At 46.1% G+C, this 12,803-nt stretch overlaps 1 protein-coding gene across 5 annotated transcripts in view; it reads left to right on the forward strand.

Moving 5' to 3' along the window:
* Positions 1 to 12,803, forward strand: part of CEP192 (centrosomal protein 192) — a 1,978,693-nt gene that overhangs the window by 40,078 nt on the left and 1,925,812 nt on the right. For all 5 annotated transcript variants that reach the window (XM_085605862.1, XM_085605865.1, XM_085605864.1 and 2 more), the window contains exon 2: positions 12,348 to 12,534. In XM_085605862.1, the coding sequence (XP_085461988.1) occupies positions 12,368 to 12,534 (167 nt within the window). In that variant the 5' untranslated portion in view covers positions 12,348 to 12,367. The remainder of the gene's footprint in view (positions 1 to 12,347; positions 12,535 to 12,803) is intronic.

The following is a 12,803-nucleotide window of genomic DNA, read 5'->3' on the forward strand; positions in this document are numbered from 1 at the left end:
AGCTCCAGGACAAGTAACTGTTCATTTAATCATGGATGGTATAGTTATTACAATGTTCAGGTTGTTCTTGTACTTCATTTGTGTTGTGCTTTAGATTTTAATGGCTGCTTTGGGATTCAAAATAGATAGTTGTTTAAAATACTCCTCAGTCATAAATAGAAACATTTGTAATCTGTGAGAAACTCCTGGTTTTGAGACAAAATGGTCCACTTTGTGAACAGTAGTTTAGTGAAGGAATTGATTAAATCTTCCTCTTGATGACCCCAAAGCTTGACATGGTCTGTTAATCCATGTCATACATAATTGAATTGGACGCTTGCGTTCTCTGTATGATTGAAGCCAACACAAATAGTGCCTATCCATCTTGTAGACAGTCTTCACATTCAAACATGCATCCATGAATCAATTGGTAAAGCCCTATCTTATTCTACATGGATCATTTCTTATTTTCTTGAGAACCAAAGCCTGGGCAGTCGAGCAAGAGTTTCAAGGTGATCTGTAATATCGGAGCTGCTCGAATAGGGCTGTTATTCTTATTAAATTAAAGTGAGGTTCTTCCTTGTTAGTGTTTGTCTGTGGCATAATCAGAGCTCACTGACTGACCGTATGCAGCAGCAATACAAGACTGCGGCTCGTCTGCCCCAACATACTTCCCCGGATTGATTCAACTTAACTTTAGAGCAATCATTGCTTGGGGCCACACTGAACCTACCTCCAGTTGTCCCACACTCTGGCCAGGACATTTTCCGGCACCTCCAGGGCTATCACCTGCTCCCCTCTCTGTCCTGATGAAGACCCTACATGACTTCCAAATGGGGCACACTATGGGTTGAAACGTCGACGATTACTCAAGGCCCAGATTTACCAAGACTCTACACATAACAAAAGGATAGTTTCAGTACAAAGAGTCATTGGTGTTATTATATTATCTGGCCTATCCCCACCACAAGTATATAAAAACCTCAACCACTCTGTATATATATATTGTACACCTTTTGAGTACTGAGCACCTATGTCACATGATCACTCTTTCATGTAAATATTCACTTTACACTGACAGCCTTTGACTACTGTAATTATCTATGAATGAATCCATTCTGATAAAAGAAACAGTACAAAGCGTCCAAAATTCTGTCTCATTTCGTTGTTGAAATCATGTTTTACTCGACAGGCGTTTAAAAAAGGTTGCTATCAAATTGTATTCAGAACATTCAGTGTGTCACAAAGTAACCAACCTTCTACCCGACAGAACCATTGCTTTTCTATTTACATATACCCAGTTTCTGAGGGACACAGGGTTACTGAGAAGAGGAAGAGCAGTTCCTATGGGTTGCTGATTGGGGAGAGGGAGGAAGTGGGGAAGAACAGGTCTTTCTTCGTAATGCCCTCACACACCCCAAGGGATGTCATGCTTCATCATTTGGGCATTTGCCCCTCGTCAAGCCGGCGCTGCAATGCCTGACGGGCTCCCGAAACCGGGGCTCTTTATCGGGGATCTTTTGAAGAAGCCGTATGGGTGCGTGTGGGTGTGAGGGCAGGGTAGTGCACAAGGAGTGAAGTATTTAAAAAAGGTATAGGGCCGTCCTACTTGATTTAAGTCTTTTATTAATGAGGTAGCTCCAGCCTTATTAAAATTATGTAAAAGCCCTATTTAGGAGTGATGTTCCGTGAGGGCTAGTCAAGTGTGGGTGTGGTCAACATGTTTCGTGCCCCAGCTGCCCCAAAAAGGGGTCAATGGCACTTCGTCAGGACCAATTAGAACGTGTAGGGTGAGTGCACTACCGTTTAGCACTAGTTGCTAGAAACGGTAGGGGGTGATTAATATAGGAACTGGTACTGGGATGAGGATAGACCTGTGGGAGAGGGGAGAAACAACAGAAAAGGGAGGGGAAAAAAGGAAGCAAAACCAGCGATTAAACCAGCCATAGGCATACAGTGCATGCACTGGAGAGTGGTGCGCATAAGTGAAGTAAAAAGGTACACAGGTGTACTCATAGTATACTCTCAATATTCGGCCAGTGGGTGGTGGGAGGACGGAGTCAGTCCGTCGTGATACTTATAATGACAGAGTGTCAGGGGTAGTAACTTTTCCGACGATCCTGTGCAGCGTGAACGGACTACAGTCGATCTCAAGTGACTAAGTAGAATGACAATTTGTATCTTCTAAACAGTCGTGGTCTATAGTGCAGTACTATAAAGTAATCCTGTGCTGTGCACATGTGTGTCCATCAATAAAGTATCCAAAGACAGAAGAGGGTATTTTGGAATAATTAAAAACGGTAACGTGACGAAACCGTGATACGGTAAAAATTACATTTATTAAAAAGATTTTTAGCCAGTTTAGGTCAAGGAAGTCGGAGGTTGATGATGAACTAATTTACACACTTGTGTGAAAACATGCAACAAACGCGCTAATGTCAAGGAAGTAATTCGCGGGACACGTGGAAAAATTAAATTAAGACTCACCCCTCACGACCTAGTTCCGGACAGACGGGGATGAGAACAGAGCACAATAGTTGCTCCGGTTTCTATGGGGATGCAATCGAGAGGGAAAAACAACAAAGGGGAGAAAACGGGGGAAAAAAAGGTTGTCAAAGTTACATTAACACGATGGCCAAAACTACATGGCGAAAAGGCTTACCGTCGAGATCCAGTCTTACGATAGAGGTACTCACGGAGGTAGACTGGCAACTTGCTGGTGTCCTACCCTCGCTCTGGGCCCCGTAGAGAACACTTCCCGGGTGATTCTTTTGTAGCGTTTTTGAAAGACGTCCCTGAACGTGGTGGCCATATTGGATAGGGCTGTCCTGGCGCTACTGTCATGTGACATCCGGGAGGTCGGTAGTTCGTGGCGGCCATATTAGAACGGGACAAATGAAAGAATGGGATTGGAAATACGAAGATTTTTTCCAAAAAGAAGGGGGGGCGCGGGAGTGGTAGAGGGGGGAGACCGGTTTAATCTAATTACCGTGTACATGGACACGTGTAGTTTTTTATGATACCTCTGTTGAAAATTATTTGTTAGAGAAATATTTTCTATTCTGTTTGTGTGGTCCCTGGGGGTATTTCAGATGTAGATGATAGAAGCCACTAGGGAGCAACTAAAGGTGATTATTGGGGAGTCAGGCAGGGGATAATGAGGAGGAGCCTTCAGGAAGACATTGGGGGGGCTTGATTTAATGATTCAATTCAGCCCAAGGTATGTCATCGTTCAGACCCCTAATGTGTGACGCCAGCTTAAACACCCAGCATTGTTCCTTCCTAAAAAGGGCTTCTTTTGTGATGACTGGGAAGGCCTCTAGAATAGTCCAATTTAGCTCATTTGGCGTATGATTGTGTACCGCATAGTGAGAACACATTTTGGTATTAGTTTTTTTACAACGTACATTGCTTCTGTGTTCGGTTAGTCTTGTCTTTACTGGGCGTGAGGTCATCCCAATGTATTGCAGCGAACAGGGGCATGTGATAAGGTAAATACAGTTGCGTGTGTTGCAATTTGTGTGTTTTTGCTTATGCATCCGTAGGAACTGTAGCAAGATAGATGACTACAAAAAGCAAGCATCTGAACTTAGTAGTAATCTAGCTCTGAGACAATATCCTGCTCGCATCATCAATAATGCACAAAAATGAGCACGTAATACTAACAGGTCAACTCTTCTCGAATCACAGACAAAACCAGAATCAGACCTTATTACATGTGTGACCACTTTCACCTCAGAGTCAAATATGATAAAAAGGGTCATTAACAAACACTGGCGAATACTAGACTCGGGTGATCTGTCGCTAAGAAAACCGAGATTTGCATTCAAACGCACAGCCAACATCAAGGATCTCCTCATTAACACCAGACCAAAACTACCGGCCCCTACAGTCTCTACTACCTTATGGAACTTACCTCCGGTCAGCGGGCATTACCCCTGTGGCCAATGTGTGGTTTGCCCACTGACCCGAGCTAGCAAAACAGTCCAACTAACTACCAACTGGATTTGGACCCAGAAAAAACACACAAATTGCAACACACGCAACTGTATTTACCTTATCACATGCCCCTGTTCGCTGCAATACATTGGGATGACCACACGCCCAGTAAAGACCAGACTAACCGAACACAGAAGCAATGTACGTTGTAAAAAAACTAATACCAAAATGTGTTCTCACTATGCGGTACACAATCATACGCCAAATGAGCTAAATTGGACTATTCTAGAGGCCTTCCCAGTCATCACAAAAGAAGCCCTTTTTAGGAAGGAACAATGCTGGGTGTTTAAGCTGGCGTCACACATTAGGGGTCTGAACGATGACATACCTTGGGCTGAATTGAATCATTAAATCAAGCCCCCCCAATGTCTTCCTGAAGGCTCCTCCTCATTATCCCCTGCCTGACTCCCCAATAATCACCTTTAGTTGCTCCCTAGTGGCTTCTATCATCTACATCTGAAATACCCCCAGGGACCACACAAACAGAATAGAAAATATTTCTCTAACAAATAATTTTCAACAGAGGTATCATAAACTACACGTGTCCATGTACACGGTAATTAGATTAAACCGGTCTCCCCCCTCTACCACTCCCGCGCCCCCACTTCTTTTTGGAAAAAATCTTCGTATTTCCAATCCCATTCTTTCATTTGTCCCGTTCTAATATGGCCGCCACGAACTACCGACCTCCCGGATGTCACATGACAGTAGCGCCAGGACAGCCCTATCCAATATGGCCACCACGTTCAGGGACGTCTTTCAAAAACGCTACAAAAGAATCACCCGGGAAGTGTTCTCTACGGGGCCCAGAGCGAGGGTAGGACACCAGCAAGTTGCCAGTCTACCTCCGTGAGTACCTCTATCGTAAGACTGGATCTCGACGGTAAGCCTTTTCGCCATGTAGTTTTGGCTATCGTGTTAACGTAACTTTGACAACCTTTTTTCCCCCGTTTTCTCCCCTTTGTTGTTTTTCCCTCTCGATTGCATCCCCATGGAAACCGGAGCAACTATTGTGCTCTGTTCTCATCCCCGTCTGTCCGGAACTAGGTCGTGAGGGGTGAGTCTTAATTTAATTTTGCCACGTGTCCCGCGAATTACTTCCTTGACATTAGCGCGTTTGTTGCATGTTTTCACACAAGTGTGTAAATTAGTTCACCATCAACCTCCGACTTCCTTGACCTAAACTGGCTAAAAATCTTTTTAATAAATGTCATTTTTACCGTATCACGGTTTCGTCACGTTACCGTTTTTAATTATTCCAAAATACCCTCTTCTGTCTTTGGATACTTTATTGATGGACACACATGTGCACAGCACAGGATTACTTTATAGTACTGCACTATAGACCACGACTGTTTAGAAGATACAAATTGTCATTCTACTTAGTCACTTGAGATCGACTGTAGTCCGTTCACGCTGCACAGGATCGTCGGAAAAGTTACTACCCCTGACACTCTGTCATTATAAGTATCACGACGGACTGACTCCGTCCTCCCACCACCCACTGGCCGAATATTGAGAGTATACTAGGAGTACACCTGTGTACCTTTCTACTTCACTTATGCGCACCACTCTCCAGTGCATGCACTGTATGCCTATGGCTGGTTTAATCGCTGGTTTTGCTTCCTTTTTTCCCCTCCCTTTTCTGTTGTTTCTCCCCTCTCCCACAGGTCTATCCTCATCCCAGTACCAGTTCCTATGTTAATCACCCCCTACCGTTTCTAGCAACTAGTGCTAAACGGTAGTGCACTCACCCTACACGTTCTAATTGGTCCTGACGAAGTGCCATTGACCCCTTTTTGGGGCAGCTGGGGTACGAAACATGTTGACCACACCCACACTTGACTAGCCCTCACGGAACATCACTCCTAAATAGGGCTTTTACATAATTTTAATAAGGCTGGAGCTACCTCATTAATAAAAGACTTAAATCAAGTAGGACGGCCCTATACCTTTTTTAAATACTTCACTCCTTGTGCACTACCCTGCCCTCACACCCACATGCACCCATACAGCTTCTTCAAAAGATCCCCGATAAAGAGCCCCGGTTTCGGGAGCCCGTCAGGCATTGCAGCGCCGGCCTGACGAGGGGCAAATGCCCAAATGATGAAGCATGACATCCCTTGGGGGGTGTGAGGGCATTACGAAGAAAGACCTGTTCTTCCCCACTTCCTCCCTCTCCCCAATCAGCAACCCATAGGAACTGCTCTTCCTCTTCTCAATATTCCATTGGTGCCTTCTGAGCAGGACCTCAATTAAAACTAGGCTCCTTGTCCCTCCCTGATTAAAAAAAGGACACAGGGTTTCTCCATTAGTATTTGTTTTTTTTATAACAAACTTTATTGTGCCATCATTCAGAGTACATTCCAGTATAACAAAGATTCCTGGCATTTTCGTTTTAGGTATAGCATTGACCCATCTTTCTCCATAAGTAAGTATATACATCCTGCAATCCTCGTATCTATCATATACATAGCATGGGAATTACAATGTAATAAATGCAATATGTAGAATCATACTTATGAATAATTCACATCTTCAATGTACCTTGGCATGTAGTTTTACTTATATTCCCTAAACTAAGTTACTTACCCCCCCCCCCTTCCTGTGTGTCTCCATTTATTCCGTATCATATCCTTGAAAAATCTTGCATTCCAACCTATATCTCTGTTGTACCTTGGGCCTTCCCACATAATTTACCCTAATTGTCGCCAGCTTTATGGTAATTGTTAGCCGGAATCAGGAGAGTGTATCAAGAAATGTGAGTGGGCTATCCAATTGTGTGAGGTCGTCTAACATGATGTCCCAGTCCATGGAGATGGGACGTTTTCTCAACCCCCTCCCCTCCTCTCGTCTAAGGGCAGCACTTTCCGCGCTGCCCCACTTGAGTACCTCCTCCTTCCATAAATGTATTGGGGGGGGGGGGGGGGCTCCTCGGGGATTTCCACCTCATAGTAATTGCTCTATTCGCTAATATAAGTGCTAGATCTAGGAAACGCAGTTGAACCTTCTGGGTTTTGGTGCGCTTGCGTAGACCCAATAGACTCTCCAAAATGTTTTCTGTCAGTGTGAGATGCGTGATTTCTCCCAGCACATTACTAACATGTCCCCAGTATTCCCTAAGGTGTGGGCAAGCCCATAACATGTGAACAAATCCAGCCTCCTCCTCACTACACCTAGGGCAGTAGCTCTGGGCCTCCGGGAACATACAGTGTATCCGTTTCGGGGTCAAATGCGCTCTATGTAGAACCATGTACTGTATAAACTTGAGCTTGGCATTGCGGGAGACCCGCTTGGGGTGCTCAAATGCTTTCCCATGCCCTGTCCGTGATTACCGTGTCTGTAGTTCCTGCCCATTTTTCACGGAGGTCCGCAAGACAGATGGAAGCCTGCGTTCGGATGCCGGTATATAGCCACTTCACTAGGTGGCCCCCCCCTCCCCATATAATAAAGAAGATGCACCAGGTCATGTTGTGGTGGCTCGTTACGCTGGGTTGCCCATGTCCGTTTGATGTAATGCGCTGTCATTGCATGTAACAAGTAAAGTCGGTTAGGAGCCCTAGTGTTACTCACAAATGTATCATGATCTAGGAGTATACCATCCCTGAAAAACGAACCCACCTCCGCTATTCCCGCATCTGTCCAATCCTGTATCTTAGCCATTGTAATTCTACCACCCATGACTGGCATCCCTAGCAGTGGGATATAAGGTGCGTAAGGAATCGTGCTCGACGTATATTGTAGTGCCTTTTTCCAACATTGCAGAGCGGGTTTCAACAGCAGTGGGCTGTCGGAGGGTGGTTTTGCCCCTGGGAGCAGCACAATATGTAGTGTACCCTTCTCTAGTTCTTGTGCATTAAAGTTTATTTCTTGTAGGTTCCTGCCTGCCGTCCAGAAAGACAGCCATTGTAATTGGGCGGCATAATATTATGCCCGGAAATCAGGGACACCCAGCCCTCCTTGGTTTGATGACAACTGCAGTTTCTTGACTTGCTCTGCGTCTGCCTCCTCCCCAAATGAGTTCCAATAAGAGTGTGTCTAAAGTGCGAAATGTGGCCTGGCCCACCATCAGGGGCAGATTGACACAGACGTACAATAACCTGGGTAGCATCACCATCTTGGAGATGGCTATCCTTCCCATCACAGACAGCGGCAGGGAGGTCCATAAGGAAATGCTAGGACGTAGTGAGGCCATGGCCTTCATTAAATTACTTTCTAGTTGGTCTAAAGGAGCTCTCTATACATTAATACCCAAGTACTTAAAGGTATCCAATGCCACCGGGATCTGGTAGGTGCCGAATCAGAGTATATCTGGACGAAGACCTTCTTGAAAGTAAAAGGCATGAGACTTTCCTGCATTAATCGCTAGCCCCGATATAGTCTCGAAGGCGGAGAAGACTACAAGAAGTGGGCTCGCCTCATTCTCTAGGTTGCGCAAATATATGAGAATATCGTATGCATATATTGAGACAAGGTGGGTATTATCCTGTATGGAAATTCCTAAAACTCCAGACGACCGCCTCAAAGCTATGGCCAGCGGTTCCAGCGAAAGCACAAACGGGAGAGAGGAAAGTGGGCACCCCTGCCTGGTACCTCTGTGTACTGCGTATTCCGGGGATATATACCATCCTGTGCGTGCCCTTGCAGTAGGTTCAGCATATAGTAGGCGTATCCACTTCAGAAAATCTTGGGGGATACCAAAATGTAACAGGGCCGCAAACATGTACTCCCACTTTATGGAGTCAAACGCCTGCCGTAAATCTAACGCCAGACATTCAGCCTTGTCATATTCACTGGGAACAGCCCTCATGATATGGTGTAATCTCCTAATATTGAGTGAAGTGCTATGTGCGGGAAGAAACCCACATTGGTCACTGTGTATAAGAGTGGGAAGAGCGGTGATCAAGCGATTGGCTAAGGCTTTACTAAGAATTTTGTATTCGGTAGCCAGTAACGATAGTGGTCTATAATTGGACATCTGTGTTCTCTTCCGGGCTTGGGGAGTGACAACACCATAGTTTGCATCGTGGATTGTGGTAATCTACCGGTTTCCCAAGCAGTCTTATATAATTCCTCCAGTTTAGGCGTTAAAACCTCTGAGTATGTCGCATAAAATTCAATGGGTAGGTCGTCTAGGCCTGGGGATTTATTGCGGTTAAGGCCTTTGATCGCTACTTTTATTTCATGTTGTGTAATGGGGCCTAAAAGACTCTTTCCCATGGTTTCCGCGATCTTGGGAATCTGTAATCCATCAAAGAAAGCATCTATTAGGCCATCTTCTATGGGTGTTGGTGCCGCATTCAAAGTACTCAGGTGATTGCAAAATGCTTCATTAATTTCTATTTGAGTATGAATCGGCCCCTTCTGTGGTGTGCAGATACAGGTGATCACAGGCGTTTCTAGGTTATTCTTTAGTAGTCGTGCTAGTAACATTCCTGACTTGTTGGCGTTGTATATGTGCCCGGTAATCCATGAATCTAAGTGTCTCTAGAGTCTCTGCATGTCTAATACGGGCCTCCTGGAGAGATGCCCTTTTGTCCACCTCAGCCACTGCGGCTGGCTCCAGCTCCGTCATTAGTGATTCTATATCTACAAGTCTTTTGTGTGTTTCTTGGCGTGCCCCTACAGTAGCACTAATTGCCGAACCTCTACTTTGACTGCATTCCAGTTGTCTGTGAAGTAATTATTAATAGTATCTAATAATGTGGTTTGAAAGAGGGCATAGCCTCCAAGTCGGCACAGGGGTCGGAACCCTGCCCCTTGTTAAAACCACTTCTAGGGGGTTACGGTCTGGAAAAAGTTTTGGTTAGATATGTAGATTGATGTATATGTGTATATGTGTAGCTATTGTGTGGGAGCACAGAAATCTATCAAGCCTAGTATGAAGTTGATGGACTGGGGCGTTGTGAGACCGGCCTCACGGCGTATGCCCTCCCGAACATCCAGCCCACCTGCAACCACCACCAAGACACGGCATCTCCGACTCCGGCCGCCCCAGCCACACAGACCCGAGGGCCGGCCAGAGTCCCCGACAGACTCGACACCCTACCACGCATGTCCAACCGAGGGAGCGGGAACCCCCGAGCCAGACCAAGAGGCGCCAGCCCAGTCACACCTCGGATCGCCTTCCCCCGGGAGGACTCGATCGGCCACCAGGCCCCTGGGGAGCAGGCGCCTCGCCTGCCGAGCGTCTGGGGACCCTCCCAGACCCACCTGAAAAGACTAAAGACACGAGCGGCAGGAAATCCCGCCGAACCCCCGCAGTCTCCAAAGGCCCCTCTCTGCGAGGACTCCGGACTTCAAAGGGCAGGGGGAGTATAATAGGGGGTGCCGGAGGAACGAATGGTAGAGAAGACCTGGAACCATCGAAGCCTGCTGACGCTGTCGCGGCTCCCGAATACCGAACCACCTGGGCCTGCTGAGTGACTCGCGGCCCCCAGCCATTGAACCATCTGAGCCCTGCTGACGAGATCGCGGCTCCCGAACTCTGAACCACCTGGGCCTGCTGAGTGACTCGCGGCCCCCAACCCTTGAACCATCTGAGCCCTGCTGACGAGATCGCGGCTCCCGAACTCCGACTACCTGTGCCTGCTGAGTGACTCGCGGCGCTCCCCTCGAGGACGAATTGGCAAGAGATCGCCCAGAGATACAACACCCTCCAGCTCGAGGATTGTGAGCTATCCGTAGGGTACTTTGCAGAGACACTACCTTCAAAGACTGTCCCGCTACCCCCATTCCCTTACCACCGATTTGTAGTATCTTGTGCCGCTGATGTACTACTTGCACCTTGGATCATAAAGATCCCTTGAAACCTTCGATAAAAGAACCTATCGTCCTACAAAGAATACGTGTGGTGTCACTCTGTTCGTAGTGTAAGCTCAGGGTGTGCGCGCCTGGTTCGGCCTACTTGGGAGAGGTGGGTCAAAGGGGTGGGCAAGACGTGTATCGAACCCCCCTCCGGCGAACGCTTTTCCAACAGGCGTAAAAAGAATATTCCTTGTGTGTAGGATGTAGCTTGCGCCATGTATCTGAGACCCCAGCCCTGCATCCAAATGTTCAAGCATTCAGCCTGCGTGTGTGCACAGGCTCCGTGCAGTGGTGGATGGGATCTGTCTAATTCAATGTCTCGGACCGCATTGTAGTCTCCCACCTAGAATCCACGGAATGGTATCCCACCCCGTCAATGCTCCGCCCAAATCAGAGAGAAATGTATCTTGATTTGAAATTCGGTGCATATATACAACCAAGGATTACGGGCAGCCCATCTAAAGTGCCCTTCAAAAGTATAGATCGCCCCTGATCATCTATGCGTTGATCCGCTTCCACAAACGGGACTCCATGGCGGATCCAAATGGTCTCCCCTATAGCAAAGGCCGAATAATTAGTGGTATACATTCGTCCTCCCCATTTTTTTCTGCGTTTTCACCGCCTCCGCCTCCATCAGATGGGACTCCTGTAAAAACACAATCTGTGCCCTCCTCCTAAGGAGGTAAGCGTGTACTGTGTCGTTTGTTCACAGCCCCTAGCCCCCGTACGTTCCAGGTCAATAGGTTGTATGTGCCTAAGCCAGTTTGCTTATGAGACATATTTTCACTACCTGTGGTGTTCTCCGTGCAATGCGGAGTCCATGAGTGTATGCAGACCAGGAAAACCCCATCCCTCGCAAACTAACTATGAACGGCACAGCTAATAAACGATGCTGAACCAAACCAAAAACGAACACATGCAAAAAACATAGAATATTGCCTGCGCTTTGTGGGGGGTAAGCGTAGCCAACCATACTGTTGTCTGTATAAGTGTACAGCCCCAGGGGCCCTACTGGACCCCAGGGGGGGGGGGGGGGGATTGTACCTCTTAAGCTATATTCATCGGTGCATTTTATAGTAAAGGTGTCCGTGTTGGAGACCAGGGACCCCATTAGTATTTACCATAATCAGAGCTCTGACATATCATTGCGAAGAACAAGACTAGTGCAATAAATTCTGTTTAACTGACATTTTTGTGGAGCATTTGTATTAGGTAAATGCTAGTTTATGAAACTTGCACATTTCAGGGGCTAGTTGTATTTACTTATATTTCGAATTTACAGCAGGTTGTTACATTGAATTGGCAGCTGAAACCCTGTCTGGAATTGTACTTGTATTTAATCTTTTATACCTCTAGCCCTACCCTCAACCAGGCACTAGAAACCCTACGACAGATACAGAGTTCCCTCAAGGGTCGTTTATGTTGCCTTTTTATTGTGTTCTGTTTTGTTATTTGGAGTTTAGAAAGTTTATTCTTACTTAGGAAAAATATTACACTTTTGTTTTTGTATATGTGATAACAAAAACATGCTAACACAAAGATTCTTTTTAATTTATTTGCAGGGTAACCAGAGAGTTTCACAATGACGGAACCATTTCAGAACATCGCAGATGAGACCTGCCCAAGCTTCTTTATGGAGTCTCTGATGAGTGACAGCAGTCGGATCTTGGAGAACGTCTCTCTTTCCTCCAATCTAGGTCTCCCTGTGGCTGCTTCCACTGTTGCAAAAAGTAAAGCAGGCTTTATTAGGTGAGCATGTTAGATATTTTGTTAAACGTGTTTTTTCTTAAGACTTCAGATTTTGCTTGTAACTGAAGAGAGAAACGCCTTGTCAGTTGTTGTGCCGTACAATGTGACTAGACAGTGTCAATCAATTTGGCTTCGTTTGGTTACTAACAGAAAATACATTCCTAGTGGAAATCATTCTCGGGTGGGGGTTTTCCTAGGAGTTGTGAATCTTTCATTATGGATTCTCTACTTTAGTGTTATACTTGTTAACTATTGCTGATGCGTTCTAC

The sequence above is a fragment of the Triturus cristatus genome, chromosome 5_1, assembly GCF_964204655.1.
Source record: "Triturus cristatus chromosome 5_1, aTriCri1.1, whole genome shotgun sequence".
Classification (NCBI taxonomy): Eukaryota; Metazoa; Chordata; class Amphibia; order Caudata; family Salamandridae; genus Triturus; species Triturus cristatus.